Source organism: Falco rusticolus, chromosome 1 (assembly GCF_015220075.1).
Source record: "Falco rusticolus isolate bFalRus1 chromosome 1, bFalRus1.pri, whole genome shotgun sequence".
Taxonomy (NCBI): Eukaryota; Metazoa; Chordata; class Aves; order Falconiformes; family Falconidae; genus Falco; species Falco rusticolus.
The window spans coordinates 102,664,089-102,689,410 of record NC_051187.1 but is presented as its reverse complement, the minus strand read 5'-3'; the positions used below and the strand labels follow the sequence as shown (position 1 = coordinate 102,689,410).

The 25,322-nt window shown below is 46.3% G+C and overlaps 1 protein-coding gene across 1 annotated transcript in view; it reads left to right on the top strand.

Annotated features, from left to right (window-relative positions):
* Positions 1-25,322, top strand: part of SLC4A4 (solute carrier family 4 member 4) — a 163,748-nt gene that overhangs the window by 8,916 nt on the left and 129,510 nt on the right. Inside the window, 1 exon segment of the mRNA XM_037392274.1 lies at positions 9,647-9,826. Within this exon segment, the coding sequence (XP_037248171.1) occupies positions 9,647-9,826 (180 nt within the window).

Below are 25,322 nucleotides of genomic sequence, written 5' to 3'. Positions count from 1 at the left end.
GAGCCAGCGTACGTTTGAAATTGAGAAGCGTGAGCTTTAGACAGATGGCTAGGAAGACTTTCCTTCTGGCTAACTATAGTGATGCTACGTGGGAACCTTTTGAAGACTGCAGAGGTCATTTACGTAAAGATTAAACTGACCTTTTGAAGATAGTGATGTTCTAGAAGCTTGATGTTACAAAAGAAGAAAAAAATGACCAATTTACGTGCTGTCTTCCCTGCCCCTTGTAGTGATTTTAGTAAAGGACCACACATATGTAATATGAATATGTAAAAGGATCTTCGGACAAGTTCCCTGCTCAGTTAAGTGACTGCATCTTCATTGCTGATGCTGAGTCCTCTCTCAAATACGTTCATCTTAGCCATGAATTTGGGGTTCTTCTGTCAGAGCTGGCAGAATTGAAGAGTGCCCTGTTGTTTCTAATCTTATCCCTTTCTATGTCATGTTTCAGTAGCATAGTAACGTGGGTGTTGTCTCTCTTGGAGCCTCTGTTTTCTTTTTTGCCCTTTACTGCATCTGTCTAGGTTGTGAACCCCCTACTCAACCTTATGGTTGTCCTTTTACAAGTAATTGGTCCCATCACCTGATGGATTGACACTGACCCTTTTCTTTGGCTAGTTGCCACGTACCGTGGAAGAAGTAGCTTCTTGCATACTACTGTTGTTTTAAAGGCCCTTCTGCCAGAGGCTCTTCCTCATCTCACCTTTTTTTCAGCTACCTTGATTCCAGACTTTTCCATACAGATGTGATTTCTTCTGCTTCTCCCAGCCAGTCCCTTATCCAGCATCCTTCGTCCAGCTGTAGGCATCCATCCGCTGCTGTTGCTGGTCCTGTGGTGGTCTGCGCTCAGTCCCTCCAAAGACTTGGGGTTCCCTTCGTGGGAACCTCTTACAGAGAGGTGATTTTGTACCCGAGCATCACCACAGTAAGACATAAGGGCATGTTTCTGCACTACGAAGATCCATACTGTGACACAAAGAGCTGAGCCTGTTCCAGTGGTGCAGGCTCTTTTTGGAGGGAGAGGCATCTTTTCTGTGGCTCTGCTGCTCAACTGTGGTTTCTGCTATTTTGCTGTGGGGAAAAGGAGGGATTTGAATGCACTTTATCTCAACTATTGTGTTAGCTTGTCTAGATCTCACCTAGATTTCAACAACTGAAGTACTCAATAAATCCTGCTGCTGCTCACCTGATCAGTAAGTTTTTATTCACATGGCAAATCAGTCACTTGAGTATGAGGATGTTCTGAAAACCCTGTGGGGACAGAGTGGTGAGCCTGGGAGTATGCCTGGCCAGCCCGTCTAGAGACTTGGATATGCTTTGGTTTTGTTTTCTTTTGAGCTTCTGTGTCTGCGTTCATATGTGTGAATGGGAATAGTACTTAGCTCTTACACGGTGCTAGGGGGAGTCATCATCTTCCTTGTTCCTCATGCATGAACCAGCCACATTCTCTGACAGGTCTTGTGAATTGCCGTGTCTGTTTTCCTACCCAGAATTTACATCTTCCTCATGCATCACTGAAAACGTTCCCATTTGCCTGTTGATTTTGGGGCCTGTGTTTTCATCTGTGTGGAAACAAAGGGTCTTTCTGATCACTCCTGGAAAATTTTTAGGTGAGATGTGGTTGGTTGTATGGGAAGGACTGGGAGAGTTGTTTCTGTTCCACTGGTGCCAGCGGTTCTCTGAAGCAGGGTGTCGCACCGGCTGTGTGCCCCATCCCGGGTGTGCAGGGTGACAGCCACGGTCTGCGTGGTGGAGCCGGTCGGGGTGAAGGACCTGCGCCCGCTCCTCTGCCAGCGCCAGCACCTCTTAAAACTCAGGGAGAGTTAAGGGTGCTGGGCACGTGACGGCGTGGCCTTTTGTTCTTATTTCTTGAGCTGATTTGAAACTAAGCAGGGCTTAGTTTGGGACTTGCTTATTGCTACTTTTAGTATCTTTCACTTCAAAATAGATCATCCCTATGATTTATTTGTCCTTCTGGGGCTTCAGCTTTTTATGTCATTTATTTCCTATGATTCTCACACAACATGAGAAGTACCCTTCTGCTGCCGCCCCCGGGTCTGAAAAGCAGCCGCTACAAGCTGCACCAGCCTGACGACAATCCCAGCAACGTGTTGGCTGGTGCCATGTCTCACTGTCTGCTTGGCAGTCTGCCGACACCTTCTCCTTGGCCACAAAGGTGTGCCGTGCCGTGCTGTCATCTGCTGGCAGAGCGTGTGGTGGGCTGCATCCCCTGCCCATCTCGTGTGACTTCAGAGCTGTGGTGCGTGCAGGTTCCTAAATACATGGGGATGGAGCAAGTTGCATCGGGCTAGCACCCGTTAGCGTGTTAGCGGTGGAAGTGAAAGCCACATGTTTCTGGGATGTGTCAGAAGCCACATCAATCAGTAAAGCTTCCCTGCTCTGAGGGTATGCTGGGTTTCAGTTCCATCCAGGCGTGAGACTGATAGCTGGGCTGTGGAGCTGGGCAGAGAAGGGCACACCTTTACCTGCCTGGGTCTTGCTGTAGGTCAGCTGTGCCCTGAAGTTCAATGGCTGGGGTGTTCCCAGCAAAGCCCTACGTTTAGGCAGCCTGAAATACCTGTCCCAGTCTTCTCCGAGCACCTGGGTACATGCGGCTGATGGGTGCGAGTGGCCAAAGCTTGTGGAGAAAGAGGTTGGCTGTGTAGACATGCCTATCACAACCACATGAGCCTGTCCAAGCCTGATTGGGTTTAATGTAACTCTCCCTGTTCTTTGGAAAGGAGCTTTGAAAGTAAAACCAAGGGCCAGGTGAAAGTTACTAATGCTCTGCTCATTTTCATTGCTTTATAAATTTTAAATGTTAGGATTTGATCTTGTTTCCTCCTAAGATGCCAGTCTGAGATTCCTTATGGGCTGGCTAGTCTGACCAGGCTGTAAGTCTCAGCAACCCAGGTCATGTGGAAGGGATTCCTTCTTAGATGTTATGCACTGGGCAGACTTTATCCTTTGATCCTGTAAATTTCAGCTCCTTTCTTCAAATAACCAAGTTTTGTTTTTGCTAAGCAAAAGCCATTCTGCTGTCACCATTTTCTGAAAAGAATTAGTGCTTAAAAATGAAGAGGATCATAAATAATGTGATGTCTTTCTGCTTGTTCGTTTGGCTGTGGGAATCTGCAGTGAAAAAATCATTTCAGTTGTACGCAGTGTCAGGTTTAAAGTCTGCACTTGGTCATGTGCTAAGATTGCAGAAAGCTGTAGACTCAGCTCAGTGTCCAGGTGAATGCTGAGACCTCCAGCACACAAGGTATCACCACACCTAGATAATCTGATCCTATCTGCTGATTTACCATTTCTTTTTCTTTTTTTTTTTTCTTTCTTTTTTTTTTTTTTCTTTCCCTCCCCCCATGCTAAGGCTATGATTTCAGTTTGCATGTCATGTAACTCAGATTTTCTGGTAGTACCCTACGCTTGGGATTACCACTGTGGCCACTGATCACCTATTCAATGTATGTGTTGAAGAATACAATGCAAAAGGCTTTGTGGAAGGACTCTTGTTGCACGATGAAGCTCCCCAGAATCACCTAAATTCAAACTTGTGAGAAACTTGAGCTCTCCAGCTCTCCAGAAGTGCGTCACACATTGGGTCTACTCCATATGAGTCTTCTGGGAGGAACTGGTTTCTTACCAAGGGTGTGGTAGGAGGTGATAACACTCTTTAAGGCAAATATGGTTTCAGAACCAGTTTGGGAAACACCACTTGAACTATGGATTTCTCTCCATATAGATATTGGGTTTTTTTGTCATTTGCCGCTTGTATTGTAGCATGAATAACTGCATGGTTTGAAATATATAGATGGCTCATGCTTGTCAGGCTGTGGGATGTCCAGTTTGGGGCTGACATGACTGCGTAGAGAGTAATTCCCCTGCTCCCAGCACACTCCTCGTGCATGCAGATCCCAAGCTCTCTTTATCATCTGTTCTTGAGTGGATCCGAAGTGGAGGATGCCAGGCTGGTCCTGGGTCTTCCCCACCTGCACTCCCCCTCACGTAGAAGTGGACAGGGCAGCTCCTCATGGCACATGCTGCACGTACACCCTGTCTCTCGGTCCTGAAACAGTTGCCCCCCTTCCTTCCTTGGGCAGAAAAGGATCCTCACCAACAGGCTGCTGAAGCTTCCAGCCACAGTGACTACAAAAACACCTGGACAGAATTACAGGTGTAAAGGTATAGGAACCGGCTGGGTGTGATGTGTCCTGGCTTTTCCTGCTGAGAAATTTCTGCAAGCCTCAGTGGGTGACGGGGAGGGAGCACCTGAAAGGAGACCAGGATTCTGTATGTAGCTGGTGATCAGGCCATGCTAATGCAAATTTGGCTACTAATTTTATATATAAATATATTTTATTATTTATATATAATATATATATATAAAATAAATAAATATATTTATTATAAATATATATATATATAATAACTAAGGAACTAATTCTATCAGGTCAGGCAACTTCAAGCCTGCAGATTTCTTACTGGTTTTATTTTTTTTTTAATAATAGTGACTGTTATTGTTTTCGCTTTTTTCCCTCCTATGTTTACGCTTCTTTAACCCCCCACATTTCCTTACTGGGATAACTCAGAAAAGAAATGACATGGCTCTGTGTCGAGACAGATGCTCGGGGGCCTGGCATGCTGAGGCAGTGTGGCTGGAGCTGCTTGCTCCCGTGCATGCTGTCAGGGCACTGCTGGGCTCAGCACCTGAGCTTGTGCAGCAGGCACGGCTGGAGACCCAGGTAGTTTTGTTCCCAGGATGTCAACAAGACCATATGCTGGGCCAGGATGGAGATGAGAGGTGAACAGATACTCTTGCAGGCAGGTGAGGGAAGGCTGCGTTTTACAGAACTTTAGTTTGGTAATGCATGAGTGGGTTTTCACCAGCAAAAAGTGACTCAGGGAGTCTACTGTGCCCAGGCTCTAAATCTGGACTCTGAATCATAAGCTACTATTCTTTAATAGCTCTTAATAAATCAAAAGATGTGGTTTCAACCAAAATTTTTCCGGGGGAGAAATACCTCTCTGATGACGACTACTTCTTGCTCTATTAATAATCAGAAGAAACAATTTTCCTCTGAATTTGGTGTGCAGTAGGGTTTCTCCTCAGGCACAAGGAGCTAACTTCAAAAGTTTCAGCTGCAGCAGGTGTGAATTTGAGGAAGCCACGACCCCACCGCTGTCCTTCAGAACAAGAGAGGTGCCACTTTCACCTGCAGGTCTTGCTGTCTGCCTTACCTATGGGGTATGCGTGTTGTGAAATGCACGCCTCTGGTCAACGAAAACAGCTCTGAAAACGAATGAGACGTGCGTGGAGGCTGGCCGTTTTCCCGGTGGGGAGCGGGAGGGTGGTGGGAGCAGCCCCCAGACAAGGCTGTGAGTGCCGGAGGGGCCATGGGGGGGACCTGGCCGCTGGCCCGTGTTGGGTGTACAAGAGATACTCGTGGCCGAGCGGGACCTGCATTCCCAGGAGAAGTTTAGCCTGTGGCTCTTCACTTCCCATCCTCCACCAAGCTGTAGGATGACAGCGTGGTGCGTGCGTGGCACATTACATTTATCGGGCGTTATTGCCGTTTGTAGCCAGTGGTTCTCATGGGAAAGGCTGTGTTACCCCGGTGAGTAGGAAATGTCTCAGAAACCTAGCGCATTGAGAGTATGTGTCAATTGTTTCCTTCCAGGCGCTTTGGGAAGGGAGCCTAGAAGTTTATCTCAGCATTTGCAACAATACAAACAGATGCCAAATACTTCAAGTATGCAGAAAAGGAAAATGTCTTGCTTGGCCTCCCTGAACAGGCTGGGAGGAGGCTGGGGAGGGGGGAGAGGAGAAAAAAAGCAATGTTAAGTAACTCTGTCCCTGGCGGAATAGGGAAAAGCAGCTAAGTAATGCAGATGTTTGCCTGCATACATATAACTGAGTTTCATATTACTGAAATCTGTACTGCACACACGTGGTCAAAAGATTAAAGAGATTGTCCAGTTCTGTTGGCAGCATATTAAAGTATTAAGACCACAGGCTTACTATGATGTGTTTGTATTATCAAGCTGACCACAGAATTAAAGTGATTCAAAGGAAGACATCCTTTTAATACAGCTACCAGAATTGCCCCATCATTTTGCATCTGGCTCTTGGATGTGGTCCTGGCTGTAAGAATCCCTTGGGAATGGCCACTGCTGTCCTGGGGCCACCCCTACCCCATGGCTTCTGCTCGTGCTTGGATGTCCCTACGTGGCGTTCTTGCTGTCTTGCCATGCTAAAGCTGATGTTTCCAGTCACTGGAATAGCTCCCCTGGTTTCCTCTGACGCGCTGGGGCGAAATCCTGCCTTCATGTGTTGATCCATAAGGTCTCACAGCAGACAGCTCCAGCTTCGGCACTGTGGCTCCGTGCCAGGAGCCCGTGTCCCAGAGATCGTGGTGCTGGCACGCTGGGCTGGAGGCAGCAGATGCAGGTCCCTTTTCTTCTGTCACTGTTGTGCCTGATTTTTTTGGACCTCGCTCGACCCCGGATTTCTGTTTCTTTTTTTGTCCTGCTCCCTGAGATGGCAAGTTATTAGTGTCTGGTACTGTACCGGACAGTTGTTCAGCTGCTGGCGCCCGGTGGCAGCAGGAGGTGCTCGCGAAGTGGTGGACTTTTAATATCTCAGCCTAGATAATACTGCCTAAATCACAACTGTAACTTCACTCGGGGAGATTTTCACTCACCCTATATAGCTGTTCATTTATATCTTGGTGTTATAGACACTATATATATTAATATCTGTATATCTGTTTTATTTATTTAGTATGGTCTTCTGCGTAGTTGCCACCAGTGCATAAACTTGAGCACTGCACCAGCTACTAAGAAGAAAATTAACTCTCTTCCAGGTGAAACCAGGGCATTGCTGTAGCCTAGCCAGCAGAAGGTGATGTGATCCATCCCAGGGCCATCACAGATGCTGTCGCACCATAGAGAAAGGCAATTTCTCTATAAGCCTCTGCTTTCCATTACAATATTCGTGTGACAAGTCCCTTTGGAGCCAAAATATATCACACTTAGTGCCATCTGAGCAGGGGGGGGCGAACATAATTTTTTGAGTGATCCTATTGGAGAAAATTATTTTTTCCTTTATATTTTGTTGGTCTTTGAGAACTCAAAATGCAGTATGTAAGAAGCTTTTGTTTCAGATGCTTTTTTTATGCTTCAGGAACTAAACCACAGCATGCATTTGAAATGTCTAACCTGGCCTCTGTGTTTGCTTTTCAAAGGAGCTACTGCTGCAGATGTGCGTACCTCAGTAGTCTGGCTGGGCTATATGGCGTGTGCGTAAATGGCTACGACAGTGTAATATGCATAGGGCATGAGCTGTTTTCATAAGCCTCTGGCCCCATCCTTGCATACCGCTCATCGTTCCGTTATTTGCAAAGCCCTTGGGGAACTCGGTTAGCTGTTCTAAAACTGCTGTTAAGGAGGGCCACTCTGGTCAAGCAGCTTTTTTGGAAGACCTTGGATGCTTTCAGTATGAAAGGTCACGTGCGAAAAAGGTGAAGGACTCTCCAGAGTTCACAGCTGGCCTCAAGAGCCTGTGGAATTTGAAATGCAGGGCTGTTTTTCATTGAAAAGTCAGTTTGTTATGGAAGTCGAGTATTTTGGGCCTAAATTTTGGGTTGTTCAGTCTCAAAGATGGGATTTATCATGACGAGGAATGAGAGACACATGTTTAGTGGTGAAGTGAGCTGCAGGCTCTGGCTTTGCGGTTGCGCTGGCATTTCCAGAGCAGCTTCCCCCAGCTGGCAAAGAGGTGGTTCATTGTAACACTGCTGAAAAGCCAACGGTGGTAATGGGTGCAGCTTGCGAGTGGAGGAAAAGAGCAACGCGTACTGCGTAATGTGGGAAAATGGGTGGGGATGGGTTGGTGGCAAGGGCGGGTTTTCTCTCTAGCTTTCCCAAGTGTGTGACTGATTTATCAAGCGAAGCCTGGCTTTGGTTACTCGCATGACTTAATTCCTGAGCAAAAGGGGAGTATGGCTGCTGCAAAAGAGGTGGGCGCAGCTCCGAGCTGAATGGAGAGGCATTGCAGAGCTCCGTGTCTGGTAAGGCTCGTCTGGCTTTGGATGCTGCTGCCATCATCTTGTTGTGCGCCCACCCGTTTGGCAGAGGTCCCTGTGGTTTCGGGAGTGGTGTGATTTCACATTGCGGAGTGTGTTTCAAGAGGGTCTTTTGGCTGAGGATCTTCTGGCTGGCGTCAGCGCTGAGGGGTGTTGTGCCTGTGCCTCCGGCTGGAAGCCACAGCAGTCGTGGAGGCTGGGATCCGAAGGCTGCTGTTCCAGGGTGTCTCCCCTCTGGGGAGGTACCCACCAAAAGGGTCGGGGTGGGACAGTGCTGCAGGAAGGAGTGCAGCCCTTCAAAAGCTGCCTTCTCTCGACTGTGTCATCTGGAATGCTTGCAGGGTGTGTTAATAGCCGTGCATTCATGCAAGGCATAAGCACTTGCTAAGAATAGATGGATGTGAGATGACCGAGACGGTGACTCCGCAGAGGGACAGCTCTGCAGAAACACTCCACCGTGAGCAGGAGTAAATGACTGTGCCTACAGATAAATACAATTGTTTTTACGTGCATTTTGTGGCTCATTCGCTCGGATAAATGTGCTGTAGTCAGTAGTAGGGCACGCGTGTTTATCAGAAACTTTGCTGAGCTACACTGAGACATGAGTGGGGGAACCAAATCTGGTCAAAAGCAGAGAATACAGCCGTCGTTTATCACGACTTAAATCTGAAGGAGCTGTTTTTACAGCTTGTGGTAAGATGTCTGAATTATCTGGACACAGAAAAAAAGATATGTAGGTGCTTTCTATAAGCACAAGGAAAGAGGTTTTTCCCAAGTTGGTAGAAGTGCAGAAAACCCTGAAAATAAAACGTTTTTACCAAACTCATTATCAAAAAAGACATAACAGCTGGCAAATGTAGTTCAAGCACTTTGGTTTGCAATGAAAGCCTGTATGAAAGGGAAAAGGCACACTTTGTGTTTACAGTCAGCATATGAAATTTGGCACTGAGTCTTCTATTACTTAATTTTTAGTTTGGAAAGCACTGAGTACTTAGAAGTTTACATTAACTTACATTAGTAGCCCTTCCTCATCTGCTGTGTTATAATAATACCCTAATGGTCCTTTGACACTTGTTGTGCAATGGACTGCTTAGTCAAGTGATGTAGGTTTTGTTGCTCTAAGCTCTTCAATTAAGTTGGGTCAGTTTGCACAAGCTAGGTGTGAAGTCTAGCCAGTCTGTTTGGTAAAACAAACGGGAAAATTAATGTAGAATGATTCTGAAGAGCACTGTATTCAATATTGCAAAATGAGTATGATGGCCTTCTGTGGTGATGATTTTTATTTTTAAATGACTCACAAGGACAGAATAATTATCAGAGGGTCTGCACCGGCATGCACGCTCAGAAATGGTTGTACAAAAAATACTTTTCTAAATGGTAGCTACAGAGCTTCTAGCTCATGTTTGGAGACAAGAAACTTGGTACTGATCAATGTTAGGCCAGCAAAGAAAGACTGTTCGCTTACCTATGCAAATGTAATGCAGCACAGACTGTATTGGCCAGTGATGCACAAACTCTGCACAGTCAAAGTTAATATTTGCTGTACCTGTGTTCCCTAGGTCATCACACCATTTACATTGGGGTCCACGTGCCGAAGAGCTATAGGAGAAGGAGGCGTCATAGAAGAAGACCTGGGCACAAAGAGAAGAAAGAAAAGGAGAAAATCTCTGAGAACTACTCTGACAAGTCAGATGTAGAAAATGCTGATGAGACGAGCAGCAGCATCCTTAAACCACTCAGTAAGTTTTGGTTTCACTTGTCACTCGCTACAATGTTCTGTTGTCTGGTGATCTGCTCCTGATCTGATCACAGAGGAGGAAACTGGATCCATGAAAACAGTCCTCTCGTGTTGCAGGGTTGGAGTAATCTTAATCAGTTGCTGTCGAATGGTTGCTGTGCTTGGAAAAGGCGCAGGCTGGAGCAGACATTTCATCCCTCTGTATCACCTTGAGGCTGCTCCTGAGCTAACGCCAGGCAGGAACAGGCCAAATTTTAAAAAGCAATTTGACACTGCCTGTAAGAGATAGCAAGGCAACGCAAAGACTGAGTAGATGCCTGGACAGATCTATTGCAGCTTCTGCCCTGGCTCTCAAGACATGCACCCTCTCTAGAATTCAAGCACGCCGTGGTTCCAGCTAGAAGCAGCCTTGTGGCCGCAGGTTGATGAGAATCACCAAGACTGTTGTGCTATAGACTGTGAGAAACATAGAAACATACCCCCTTGGGGTCTGGCTTCATTGGATCACTAACTTGTGGTGCTAATAAGTCTTCCCTTCAGTAATTAACCAGTTTGAAGTCTTGCATACAAAAAGAAGAATAAAATGTAGCTTTACCTGTACGTTTCAGTATCTGTAGGGGTTAAATTGTGGTAGGCAAATGAGGTCCGTTTTGGATGCCCTCTACCTCCATTCGTACTGAAATTGTGTACCAGGGGAGAGAGAGTTTTATCTAGAGCTCTGTCGCAGCCTTACCGCTTGCAGCTCTTTGGTAACGTCCTAGGAGACAGTCATAAAGTCCCTTTCCTCTTGTCATCTTCTCCGTTTGCCTCAAGTTAGTCCTGAGGTCTGGGGGATGGCTGCTCAGACAGAAACGGGGGAGAGATGGTGCCAGCCTGCTGAACTGGGAACACGCTAACAGGGTTTGAATATAGGAGAACAGCCCAGGATATGACCTAGCTGAGGTTGTTGAGGCTAATTCCAGGTGCTCGGAGTTGCGTTAAAGAGGTGATTTGTAACTGGGGAAAATGCTTCCTGTGCGAGAGAGACAGAGGAGCAAGCAGGGGTCATACCACCTGATCTTCGATTGAAGAAACAGGCAAATTTGAAATTGTGTTGCTGGGTGGTCGCTGCATATAAAGACAGTAGCACAGGATCGGATCAGTCTTGTCGTTAGTCCAGGGCCTGCTGCTCTTGGTGGTGCAGGAGCAGCACCTGGGAAGGCAGGCAAGTCACAGCGTCCATTTGTTCTTCGTAACTCTAGTTCCCTCCTTGTCCCAAGGAAGTTTTCTTGTCACTACTCCGAAATGAGGAGTTGATTTTACATGGAAAGACATAATTAACTGTCTTCAAGAACTCTAGATGTTTTAAGTTTAGGTTTTGTATTTATATACTTTATATTTACATCTCTGTTCTTCTTTGGCGTGCAGGTGACCAGATCTGTAGGAGTTCCTTCTTGGCTTCTGGATGTATCAGTATCCTAGGGGAATTGTTTCCATAGGCTAATTGTGCCCATGATCGAAAAACCGCTTTCTTCCATCAGGTTTTGATTTTCTGCCTTTCATTTTGTTCATCATTGTTTCTGTTTTGTGTCATTTGAGAAAGAGTTAATGGTATTTTTTCCTCTAGCATTTCTACAGGTCAGTATATTCTTGTCTGCTCTTAGATCTGCATGTGAGAATGTGCAATCCTTCCATCTCTCTCCATCTGAGAATTTCCCCATAGTCTTTTCCACCCTGACCTTTTGTGCTACGTGTTTTTGGAGTGGGACCACTTAAGTACCACACAGTGTTCCAGATGTCCCATGCAATAGCATTAATACTACATCATTTGTAACTTTTTTCTGTATTGTTCACCATCTCATGTGTCCGGATACTTTACCAGGTTCTTGCAAGGGCTTGCTGTTTTGCGCTGGTGGCCAGATCTTTTTACGAGCTGGCACAGTTAATTTAGAACACTGTAAAGGATAGGTGTAGTTCAGATTACTGTCTTGAATTTCCAAACATTGAATTACATGTTGCCTCGTATCCCCAGAGTTTTTTTTTTTCCCTTCTGAAACCCTGGTCTTCATAGCTGACCTGAATTATTCGTTTCCTATACTTTTTTTTTTTTTCTTCTTGCTGACAAGCCTTTCTTCTTTAGTTCTGCCTATGTAGTGATGCCAGGCTTCCTTCAGAAATTGCTGCTGTTCTGCTTTTGATGGTCTCCATCATTTATAAACGGCTCTTTGTTTCCATTTCATTTTCTGTCCCTTAGGTGGTTGCCCATCTGAGACAGTCACTGGATATTCAGACTGTTCCTGCTTTAGATGTCTCTTACTGGAACTTTGCTGAAGGCTTTTTGAGGGTCTGAATGGCTTATGTGTGCCATGTGTACAGCCATTCCCATTCACGGGAAGTGTGTCCAAGAGGAGACCAGTTCTCTTCAGGCAAAGCTTGCCAGCTCCAGTTGAGTCTGATGTTCATTGCTGGCAACCACAGCAAGAAATCTCAGTTATAACCCTGTCTCTTTAATCTTCATTTGTCAATAGTAAGTGAACAAGGGGTATGTAGCTCAAATTCAGTTTCAAAAGAATATTAGGAATAAAGAACTGGGGAATCTTGAACAGCAATTTTAGCGAGGTTGAGAGAAAGCTGAAATTAAATCTATTACATAGATTTGAGACGTCTGTCAGTAGAGAGTCTGTGGCATCAGAAGCTGAAATATCTGTTAGGGCTGTGTGGTTCAGTAGAGCTGGGACAGAATGAAGGCACTTGCTATGGAGTAGGAGTGCTGGCTGGCCAGCGGCTGCATTGTGGCCAGGAAGGAGAGGGCTTTGCATTTTGCTTTTTTTAATTTGAAGAGGAGGAAAAAACCAAAAACAAACCAGAAACCAAGAAAGAAGTGAAATGCAGAGCGTGGAGACAACCAGAGAGTGGGCATTAGTTTAACATACTTGAGGTGATTTTGCAGGGATGGGTGATTATAACGGGGCTGCGTGTGTCAGAGCTAGGCCAGCTCCGCAGGGGCTTGCTGGGTGTGTGCGTGGGGTACGCGGTGTTTCCATGTCGTCAGAAGAGGACAAGAAAAAAAAGTGGTGCTGGGCACCAAGGGAAGAGGAAATCCTGAGCCCGCCGTGCCGTCTTATGCAGCTCAGCGCCTTTCTGGCGAAGGGACCCAAGAATAGAAGAGCGAGGGTGTTGCAGTTCCCGGGATTAAGGACTGCTGGGACAGCTGTGTTAATGACCTTTGCATAACACCCCTTTGCGTGATGGCTGGTGGCAACCAGCGGCTCTGCTCACTGTTAACAAACGGGGTCGGATTCACGCGTGCTGCAGGTACCCGGCAGAGAGGGAGGCTCGATGAGTGCTGGCTTGTTAGTGTAGCGTGTAGGACACTGCTTTCAGAAGGGCTGCGGAGGAGGTGATGGGTGTGCGCAAGCTTAACGAGACAATAAGGTGAAAGTGCTGTTTATGTAGTTGTTGCTGAGATGAAGGGGGAACTGGAGGGCATTTCAGTCTTTTCCTTAGAACTGGAAGGTTCTGGGTTCGTAGATCCTGTTTTGTTAACTATGTTTTAAAACAAGCAGAATCCAGTTTTACACAAAGAAAACGCAAGCATTTTGAGGAAAGGTACAGTGCATCTCAGTTGATAAAATCCAGAATTTGTATAGCTCTTTTCTCTTTGATGATTTTTGCAGTTATTAACTTGGCCAGGTATTGGATGCTCTCAGTTCAGCTTGTGTACAATCAATAGTTGATTTCATCTTCGAATACAAGGACAGGGATATAAAGTTTGATTTGCAAACTCTTTCATAACCTAGTCGTTAACGTAGTTCCTGCAAGTTGAGGAAACTCCTGGATTGTCTCCATGTACCGAGGGCTCTGTTTTTGCAGAGTAGAAAGCTTTAGTCAGCTTTGATTTGATACATGAATTTTATTTCTTGATCTGTCCCTAAGGACGATGAAGCCTAAAACCTAGGCATCTCACCTGAAGATGATTTCTCAGCTTTTCTGGTGAAAGCTGTGTGATCAGCCATTGACCAAATCTGGATTTGACTCACCAGGTCAAGCTGCTTGTCCCACAACAGGTGAACCTGATGAAACATGCCTGTGAATATGGGCAAGAGAATAAACAGGTCCAGAAATGCAGACCTTTCCTAGAAACATTTTGTTCCAGTTCAAAACTGGTCTAGCTGCGCTCCTGTATCTGGGAATTGGTGCAGTCTGGAAATGTCAGTCCTTTGGGTTTTTTTTCTAATCTGTGTCCAGTTCAGTCAAACAAGCCAAACTCTAGTAGTTTATACACAACAATTCAGCTCTCCCATCTGGAGGGAGTTAGGGAAATGGAATGTGTATGAATATGTTTTATCCCGAGTAAATTATTGCTTGGGAAAGATGCCTCCTTCAAAAATCCAGACAGGGATGTTCTCTGATACGCTGAGGAGGAGGCTGGAAGGCGGCGTTCCCGCTGCAGAGCCCTTTCAGTATATTCCAGGCCTGCAGGGGCTGTCTCTGCCCTTGGAGAGAAGATGGGAGTTGACACCCTTGTTCCCTGGCAGGACTGCTGACACGCTGCTAGCTGAGCCGGGGCTTCCCTGAACCCCAGGCTGTTACAGATCCTGTCTTCCAGATGCAGCGCACCAGCGCCTGATTTCCAAAGCCACCTCCTTTAACCAGCCTGGCCCTGGTTGCCTTTTACAACTGGTAAGGAGGAAATACATTTTACCAGCAGTTGTTGTGCACCATCCAGGAAGCTGGCGTACAAGTGTTTTGGAGGTTAAATAAATAAATAAATAAATGAACTAACGCACGCGCTACTGTGTTGCTAGTAAGCGAGCTTTAGATACCTTCTAATCTGCCTAAAACACACCTAGGGGTTGGAAAACAGGTGAAGATCTATGCTGTCAGAGCACAGCAGAAGGGGATGGATAACATGTTGAGAGGCGATGGATAAAAAGGGGTTTTCAGAGAGAAGGTTTAGTAATTTTTGTAGTGCTAACGGCTGGAGCATTGACCTGCCAGCATTTTGGGCGTATTCGATCGGTCTGTGATTAACCACGGTTAATGCGCTTGGTGGGGTGAAGGAAAGACTCAGCTGCTCAGAGGAGAGAGCCGATGGTGGAAAGCCACGGGAGGCTTCTCAGCTGGCGTGGGCAGAGGGGTCAGGCCTGGTTCTGCCTCCTCAGGTCGGCCGATCGCTTATCTCGGCGTGAGGTGGATGGCGCAGTTTGCTGTTACCTGCAAGGTGTGAGACGAGGGAGGAACAAGGAAAGCAGACACAAGCTTCTTCTTCAGGACAGGCTGTGATCTGAATCTGTTTCCCTCTTCCTCATTCTTTACTACAGACATGCAGAGATTTTCCCATGAGGAAATGCATCTCTGCTTGATCTGGGAAGGGGTTTCTTCGCCTTGCCTGGTTGCCCTCCAAGTGGATTTGGCTCACCTCCCTGGCTGGAACCCAACAAAATCATGTCTGTCGGTAAGCGCTGTCGTAGCAGGCAGTGTGTAGACACTGTGTTTACGTACACAGCAGTAAGAGGTGCTCCGCAGGGGTGCCCGTGCTTGTGCAGAACTTGCTTGGGTTGTCCTTGGCATGGCCAAGCTCCCTCAGACATGTGCAGCATGTGCCGAAGGTGCGCGTTAATGAAGATACGGATCTCTCTATTTTGAAACTGTGATAGTGCGTTTGGAACAGAAGTGCTTGGAATATGGGATGCAGGCTTGGGCTGGGGTGAACAATTACTGTGTCAGAAGAAACTGAAATAGAAAAATGTATGATTCTGTGACGGAGTGGAAATTCTCGTCTTTGTTCAGTTGATCTGTGCATGGCCTGTGGCTTCTGGAAGGTGAGAAGCTGCCGGTGTGTCTTAACGGCTCTGAATTCAGTGGCTGGGGTAAAAAGTCCTTTTAGAGGCAAAGGTGATTCCAAGCAAACAGAGAGCAGGAAGCCCAAAATATAAAATACCTGTCCCTTTCCAAAATATCTTGGGGAGTTTCACATGTAGCCAAGGACTAGGGGTATAAGCTATAGTGATGATGTGCAATACTACGCCTCAGTACACCTAACCATTTTACATTAAATGATCGCAAAAATGATGCTAGTAACACAGGCAAGAAAAAAGACTGAAACTTTTCTGTCCTTCGGAGCGATTTTAAAGCTAGCTGGCAATAAACATCCTCAAACCTTATTTTCAGGATGGTAACTAGAAGTATCACTTGCTTTTCAGTTTTCCTTGTTCTCAGTTTAAAAACTAGGGGTGAGAACACGTGGGCACGGCACTAGGTGCCCCACATTCACGCGAGGTGATGCTCACTCTGCTCTGCTTGGTAACATTTTGCAGAGCTGGTTAACGCAGCTTGCAGGTTTGGGCGGCATGTGAGCCTTTGCTCACAAGCTATGGGAAGGCGGCAGTAGGCGAGTGGATTGCAGCATCTTCTGTTTGTGAGGTCTTTCTCCTCTGTATCACAAGGTCTCGTTGGCTGCCTGACTTCAGCCTCTTTCCACTCTCATTTCTGACAACGTTACGTGGAAAAAGGATAAAGAAGGAATTTGTTTTGATGGGACAGTAAGCTGCCTGCTGACGTTACTCTTCAGCTGTAAACATGGAACTTCTTCATCCTCGCTCTAAGCATAGTACTTCACATGCATATGAGTACATTTTTGTATATGTAAACGCCCTGCCTTTACAGACCAAGGGGGAGCCTTCTTCAGGAGTTCCCTTTTCTGAAGGGCTGTAAGATTCGGTTTTTTCCTTTAAGGATATGTTATTGCTATTGGCCAAGTATAAAGGTTTTAGCCCACAAGTTGTGGGGTGTAAAGTCTTGCTGCCCCACTGTATGGTTTGCTGGCTGTTTTTGTTAAAACCACTTGTGGGTCTGAAAAATTGTCTTTGCCAGAGTTTTGCCTAAAATCAGCATAACACTTAAGAAAACTGAGTGCGAGGAAAGGGAATTTCGTGTTCCTGATTTACTGGAAATGGCCATTCAGGGCGCTCTGCCCCGTGCAGTGCTGGACTTCAGAAATGTCTGTGATGCTCGGCTTTGGCAGCGGGTTCAGCAAGGGACTGGCACCCAAAAGCAACCAGCAATAACAAGGGGCCCATGAAACGCATAAACTGCATGTTGTAATAGAATTTTCTTAGCATCTGTGAAGAGGGTAAAACCTGATTCCTGACAGGAGTCAGGATGTTGACGGGTGGGTAAATACAACTGCAGAATTTCAGTTTTGGAAAGCCCTAAAGGAGGGGTGAGCGGCTGTGAGCTGAGGCCGTCTCTTTCATTTCACACTGTGAGCTGCAGCTCTTCTGCATGCGGTCACACGCGGGCTAAACATACTGAAGGGTTTTTTTTCCTGGTGGAAGGGTGTAACTGTGATCCTGTTTACAGGACACAAAACCAGAAACGGGGAAAAGAGGTTGAAAATCTGGATCTGGCTGTTGGAGTGGTTTCTGGAGGACCCGTATAGCAAGAGAGAGGGAAGGGATGATATGTCACCCCATCAAAGGTTTGTAAAGGTTTGCAGTTTGCTCAGAGAAATTCCTCTTCCACCCACCAGCAGTAGTTCTTGAAGGTTTTAGTGGAAAAAAAACACCTCTCCGGAGCCCTCAGATGTGGGTTAGGAGGAGCATTCTGCTGAAAGAGAAAAGGTTTGCAGCAGAGTCAGTTGATGAAGGTGCTCTTTGAGGCTCGCGCTGTCATTCAGGATGGAGTGCATCTCTCCCAGCGAAGGTGAGGTCTGGTTTGGATGGATCAGGTTTGCTATGTCGGCAACTGCTCTGTCCCTCTGCAACGACTGCCAAGCGGCATCCCTCACTATGGGCTGAGAGGCACCTGTTGTAACAATTCTAATTTAAAATGCAGCCTTCTCTCAAAAGTAAGTTCTGTGTAATCTGGGGTTAGGAAGGCTGGAACTTTAGAGAATCCTGCTTGCTTGAAGCTTGCTGTCAATTTTGGGTATGCTGGGTAAGGCTTTGCTGCTGAATAGCTGCATTTAAGTAGTGCTCGGGAGGATGTTTGACATGGAGAGTGAGCTGTAATCATCTCTAATAGATTGTCTGAACCTGGCAGATCTTGCAACATCAGTTGACACCTTTTTTTTTTTCTTTTTTATTTTTAACTAGTTAATCAGTGCTTGGTTTATTGATGTGCCTAGCAATATAAAAGGTGTCATGGTGAGCAATCTTTTAGCGTGAATTCACCATGCTGATCTGTTTAAGTGGAGTTTTTTTCATTTTTAATCCAAGCACAATGGTTTGTCTGTTGCTTGTGGTTGGTGTGGGACACCTTGGACTTGATGGTGTTAGTATCCTTATTTTCCTTTACGTTACGGTTTGCTTCTCACATAACAAATACATTTTCTGGTCCTTTCAGGTTCTTCAGGTCTTGTAGTGGGCCTAAGGGTCTAAGTGCCTTGGTAAGAGTGTGGTGCACTGTGTGTGTGTATAAATAGTTTTCTAACATCTGTCTGTCGAGTGCAGTACCTCTGAGTGGTGCTGGCCAGGCATCCCCAGAGGGTGAGCTGCTCTGCTTTTTTGCTATGTCCTCTCGCTCACCAGCGGGATGTTTATCAGCAAAGAGAGCCCTTCTATGGGGCTGAGATGCCTTTCGATTTCTTTGTGCTCTCCATTCTCCAAGTGCTTCATCACCTCCATAACTCTGTTGAAGTCTCTAAGACCTGAGCATGCACGTGCTTCTGGATTGCTGACTACCCTACCAGTGGCTATGTTATGATCTGCTCACCTCATGCTTCACATTTCTTGAGAACCATCATGTTTTGATGACTGTCTGCCCTTCGCTCAAGAGCAAGATGTGACGTTTGCTTATACAAGGCCTGAAATACCGTTTTGCACCTAAATGGGGTGCCGAAGTGGGCTCTGGTAAAGGCAATGGGTGAAATAGACATAACGGCATGCTGAGGGACGTGCTGTGGAGCGCGCGGTGTGTCGGAGCAAGCCTCCGTGTCCAGGGAGCTGAGGAACAGAGGGAAGGCTCCGTCCCTGGCACTGCCTCCGAAACAGAGACAAGGCTCTATTTGAAACCACTTGTGAAAAACACAATCTGAGCCCACCAGTGTGTGGAAACCATCTTTTTCTAGTTTTAAATGTGATCCATTTGACAACCACAATGCATTGGGCAGGGGTTTTCCAGGCTTTCTGTGGCCGGTCTCTCCTGACAAAGAGCAAGCTTTGCAGCTTTCCAGTACAAAATTGCCTCTTCATTTCTGCAGAAAATGGGAAACAAGTTGCATGCAGGGTCACAGAAGCAATAGGGCCATTTGAGGAGAACACAGCATGCCTGGTCTGTACGTCCACCTGCTTGCAGCCCAAGCCCAGGCATCCTTGTCAAAATGCCTGTGCCTGGGAGAGAGTTGCTCCTCTTTGTCCTAAAGCGGAGTGTGATGTGGCTGTTTAGTTGTAAGTCTCTTAAAAACAAACAAACAACCACCAACAAAAAAACCCACCTGTTTGCAGTCTCTTTGGCCATTCTAAAACAGTCGTCTTATCTCCTGGTGTGCAGGCTGGTTTCACTATACGTTTCTGCTACTGCTACCGAGCTCAGCGTGCCTGCCTTGCGGGAAAAGATCCTACGTTATGGAGAATGTCCCAGTTGTTTTCCAGTCAGGAGTGGATGTGGCCAGTCCAACTGTGGAACAGTCCATCCCTAATGAGATCGAGTTAATTCAACAAGGCTATTTAAACATCAGTTTAGAACGGCTCAGGCTTGGTGTCTACCCTGAAAGTTCATTAAGCTAGCAGCTATAAATAGCAGGAGACAGCTACAGGATTGAAATAAATGTACCTACTTAGCAGAGCAGATGCAGCACAGTCAGGGGTGTGCCAAGAGTCCTCTTTCTATTAGTGGTGGTGGATTTTTTCATCAATCCAATTTCTTTCCTGGCTCTTGAAGACATGGCGTGGGATTTTAGCTTGTAGCTTCAGCTCACCACAGTAAGAGCATCGGCAGAGCAGCATTGAGAGCCTTTGAAAAATATCATGCAGGGTAGCCAAAAAGCTGCTGCTTTTTTTTTTTTTTTTTTTTTTTTTTTTTTTTATATTAATATTTTATGTAAGGGAAGATGGCCAGGGAGACTTTCCCACAAATGTAAGGGAAGTTTTGATACTTTGGTACCTGCAGAGCAGGCTGGCGTGTGGATCAGAGGTGGTGCAGTGAGCCGAAGTGTGCAGCCTTCTGCCCCTTGGATCCCTTAATGCTGCCAGCAGTGTATTTAGGTCACAGGTAGCGCAACTGCAGAGGTAAACGCAGAAGTAATTACTGCTTCGATTGCACACGTGGGGGCCCGTCTGAGGCTGCGAGGGGTGAGGAGGTGGGGAAGGGCATGGTGGGCTGCGGGAAGGGTGCTGGTGAGGAGGGCAGTGCCCGCGGAGCCAGCGGTTGGCACAGCACAGCCCTGCTGGCACAGCCCTGCCGGCAGCGCCACCTGCAAAGGAGAGGCTGTGTAATGCAGGGCGAGAGCCCTAATTACTGGGCTGGACAGGGTACAGCTGACCGCGTCCTGGCTCGGAGTGTTGGATGAGGGACCTTCTTCTCATGGGTCAGGCTCCTCTAAGGCTGGGTCCCTTCGGTTGCCTCATTTTGGCTTTTTACAAGGGGCTGTAGCGATAGGGCAAGGGGGATTGGTTTTAAGGTGGAAGAGGGTAGACTTTGATCAGATACTAGGAAGAAAATTCTTCACCGTGAGGGTGGTGAGGCGCTGGCCCAGGCTGCCCAGAGCAGCTGTGGGTGCCCCATCCCTGGCAGTGCTCAAGGCCAGGCTGGACGGGGCTGGGAGCAGCCTGGGCTGGTGGGAGGTGTCCCTGCGGCAGCGGTTGGAACTAGATGATCTTCAAGGTCCCTTCCAACCCAAACCATTCTGTGATATTGTGGGGTCAGGAAGCTCTCTTGCCTTTCACGCCAGGGGATACAAACTCGGAGTTGTGTTAGGATTCAAGATGGCTATTTTGGGGCTTATGGGTGGGTTCAGGGAAGAGTGTGACCTCAAAAAATCCAAAGGAAAGATAGGGAGAGGGGGCGTAAGGAAAGGGTACTTGAAGACATGGCTGACTGGCAGTGAGGAGGACTTCTTGTAGGCGTGGGAGTGACAGAGAGGAGCTGCGTAGGAGGGAGGCACTTCAAGCAGTGACTTGAAGAAATGCAACTTTCTTTCCCTGGTTAATTCCTCTGACTCTTGCCAGTGGGAGATGGTCTGGATGGTGTTTCTGTTGTTCCTGTGCCTCTATTCCCACTGCCAAGACTCATGACTCCCACTGAAGCACTTGGATGGGATGAAGGCACCCAGTGATAGGTTGGGTCTGGATCTGAACTGTCACCCTAGGCAAAAGCTTTCTTTTTCTTCCTGGCAAGAATACAGGTTTTTTTTCAGACAGCTAATTAAAAAAATCGCTTTCTTTGCAACACCTCTTGACTGAAGTGTTGGGTTGTTTTTTTATTTTTTACCTTGACTTGTGCATGTGCCAATCACTTAAGAGTTTCTTATGAACTTAGGTTTGTTTAAAACACTTTGCACTTCGCTTACACGTAACGTCTGCCTTATTTATGTTAATGTATGGCTGAAACGGGGCTTCCAGTGCAGGATGGTCCCAGCCTGTCTGGTGCTCTTGGTTTGACTTTGCTGTGCAGCTGGAGGCCGGCAGCCCCAAGAGCTGGTCCGTTCAGGTGCCCATCAGCCAGTGGGTGGCTCTTGGAGGCTGCGAGGAGCAGGCAGCTGCTTTGTGTTCCCTGTTTCTGGGTAAGCAAACGGTGCAGCTTCTATTGCTGCCAGGTATGCTCCCCTGCTCTTGCCTGCACCCCTCCTGTGTTACATTTCCCCCTTTCCCCCTTTTGGTATGTGTTCTAAAATAATTATGGAAGTGTGTTTTTAATACCTCCTTCTGTCACAGAGTAAAACTTTCATATCTTTGCCGAGCTTTCATTCCTTGCTTGTGCCAGCTGGGAAAGGAGCTAAGGTGAGGATTTTTTTTTGTTTGGATTTTTTTAAATTCCCTTTCAAAATCCAGATTTTGGGAGGGTGTGATAAAAGGTAGGGCTAAACTCTTCCTCCCTCAGTAGGTGTGCACGGGGCCTCCCATGCACAATAACAGAAAGTCATCCTTCCTGGCAGTGCTGATGTTCAGGCAAATACTGAGTGCCTCTGGTACAGAGCATTAGTTGTTCTTCTGTCCAGAAAGGTACGGTAGTTATGATTTTTCCCTTTAAGTACATTTCTGAAGTTGTTTTTGAGAGTAAGGGTTGGGGAAAAGGAGCAGTTGTCCCTGAATAAGTTATGTGCGCGTGAGGTCTGAATAAATTTGGGCATCATTGAGTACCCATAGGAGGTATGCGTGTGTGTACCTGTTTGGATGCGGCACAGGGTGGCTGAGCTTTGCCCTTCCGTTGGCTGCCCCGTGTGTCTTTGGCAAGTCCTGAAAGCCTGATGCTGAAAGTCTTCAAAGGGACAGTTATGTCAAGGATCCCATGTGAGAGAAAGTAAATCTCATCCCAACATAACAGCATTTCCCACGTTACCCTCTCTGGCTGGCACTCTTCATAGACACAGGTTAAGGGGTTTTTCCATGCATTTCCCAGCCTCTGAAGTGCCGCAAAAGCATCCTAAGGAAAGGCATGACAGTTTAGCCACATGAACAAAACCAGCCCTATCTTTGCGATGGCGTGTGGTTCCTCAAAAGAAATACAGCCGCATAGACTGGAGCTCCATACTCAAGCTTTACTTATTTTCTTGCTTGCACATTGTGTTTCAGGCAGCGGTGGAGTCGTTTGGTGTTTGCATTAGTCGCCTTCAACTGCTTCCAAAGGTTTATTGAAGTGACTTAGGGGTGTGTCATGTTGGGTTCAGGAAGCATCTTGTATTTCTAGGATTTCAGTGTTCCTTTGGTTGTGATGCAGTCAGACTGGTGCTGAGAAGCAGTTCCAGTTTGAAAAAGAGTTTTTAAAAAAAATAATAAAAAAGATCAGCATTTTAATGGGCCCATGTGAAGCCATCACAAATACCTGGACCTGGAATAACCTGAATATACAGCAGAGAATTTTCCACCCATGATAAAATTGTTCTGATCTGAATTCTGCTTTCAGAGATTTCTGGATGTGGCTGAACGGAGCAGGCAGCTGTGGCAGTGGAAGAAGTAGGGAATGAATGCGATCATTTTCTTCTCCTAAGAAATGATAACATGCTTTTGATGAGGATTATTTCTAGGGGTGGTGCATTTAAAGACACAGTATCATCTTTTCAGGTCTTTTTTTTTTAAAAAAAAAACCTGCCTCCACTGTTTTCATTGTTACAAGACAAAGCACGAAACTTGCCGCAGTAATAGCACCAATACGGATTACCGATGGTAGAGCTGTTGAGCTGTTCCACTTACGTTATCATCAACTTGAAGTGATCAAAATCCATGACCCTGAAATAATAAAATTAATTTGAATATGAAGTATAAATACCAATGTAGCGTTGTTTCAGCTGGCCTTCTGTTTTCAGCACCCTGATGCTCTCACACTCCTTGCCAGACTCCTAAGTTTTCTCTACCGTTTGAAGAACTGATATAAATATTTTTTGGTTAAGTGAAAGTTAAGATTCTTCTATAGCTTTAACTTCCCCTTGAGAGGGGAGTTAAAAGGATAAACCCCATCTGGTTAATACTGAATTAATTGTTGTGAAGTTTGGGATAAAATCAGAAGAATTGAATGTTGTGCATTTGATAAATGTGGTCTGGGATGAATGGAGAAAATGACCTGCAAAATGAAGTGATGAATCACTCTCAGCATACCTGGATTTTGTGGTAGGTATGAGTGATACAAAGCGTTTTCATTTACTGGTCGCTTCTGCCTTGATCAACCTGCGTGTTTGCTTGCAGCTTTACAAGTAAGCTGTTCTTGATTAAGAACGGTCTTTGCTGCTTTTTTCTCTTTATGAGGCACTTTTTGTTAGAAGTCTCCCTTGGCCAAAGGTGACACCATTAGTCATGCTGGATCTCGAGGAAAATAATTAAACATAAACTTTGCATGGGTTTAAAGCCACAGGGTGTATAGCTGTCTACTCTGTGGATTTAAAGTGGTTCTTCAACTTTGTCTTGAAACTACTTCGGTTTTTTTAGGTACCAGAAAAAGTGCCTCTTAGGAAGGTTTTATGGGGCATATACATTGCCACTTTGATGCAGCATGCTTTTAGATGGGCAAAGCAAAAATGAGGCCAGTTGCTTTCAGAGTACAGGGGAAGACCTCCTTTAACTGGAAGCTTGCTGTGCTAATCTTCTGTCTTGAACTGATAGCATGTGCCACTATAATTACCTAAGCCACCTTAATTCTTTGCCTAATTCTGTTCCCTGCATTCACGTGAAACTACTAAGGGACAGAAAAGTCTAAGGAATTTACCATGGGGGGGGGGGGGGGGGGAGAAAAAAAAAATTAAAAAAATCTCATTTAGAAGCATTTTGATTCCAAGCCAAAGATATTTCTATAGCTGAGAAGGGCTGAGTTGTGTAGGTGATGTTTGGTACTGTAAAGCTGCCCTTTTTGGATTAAACTCTATGCAAATCCCTTGGACAGTGTGGGAACAAGCCATCCTGAAGCTCTGGGGTTCTCTCTGTGTACATGTAAACAAGAGTTCAAAGCGCTTCAAAGCGCATAGGCTGGACTGGTCCACCGTGCCTGGTAGCTGTTTTGACATTCCCCTTACATTTTATAGATGATGTTTCAGACGGTGGGTTTTCTGACTCATGTTTTACCAGATAGCATGGCTTTGTTCAGACGAGGCTCAGCCTTGGCGATTAACGGGCGGCAGCAGCGTCATGTCGCTTCTGTACGTTCATTTCGTAGGTATATGTAGCATGGAGCTGAACACTGTTGGGTGGCTGGTGCTGTACTAACAGAGAGGAAAAGCAGCGTCACTGCCATCCTTACTGACTTGGTGGGAATGTTCTGTAGTAGGTGTTCTCTGCTGTCACTGTTCCATCGATGTTGCCCCAGGTGGTAGAGTAACTGGCTGGAGTATGAGTTGACCAGGCGAGTGAGTTCTCCACTTAGCTGGGTTTCCAGAGAGCCTTGGGGAAAGGAGAGGGTTCCAATGACCGCAGGTGCTGAAGCTGAAGAGGGAAGGAGGCACAAGGCAGGCTCGGTGGATGCCACTACAGGGAACATCACAAATAGAGCTGTGAGCCGGAAAGGTTTTGTTCCGTGTGACAACTGAAAATCATTGATTTGTTCTTGGGAGGTCTTGGTCTAGGCTCTATGCAAAATTCCCTAGGGTAAACATAACCAACATCTGGATTCTCTTGTGTTCTCTGTTGGCTCTTGCAAATCACGTTGAACTGTTCCTATTGGGACCATTTAAAAGACTGATACTTAGTCTAGTTATTCCTGAAGCCTGTGTCCTTTTGTTTTTCTCTCCATGCTCTGAAATCTGCTTATCCATCAACAGAGCTGTCGGATCTTTGCCTATCCCTTCTTGCTTCTGCAGTAGGAGGAAGGCAGTTTAGCCGCTTCGGGAGGGACTGTAATGCAGGCTGCAGCTGAGGTCAGCAGGCAGGGGACGT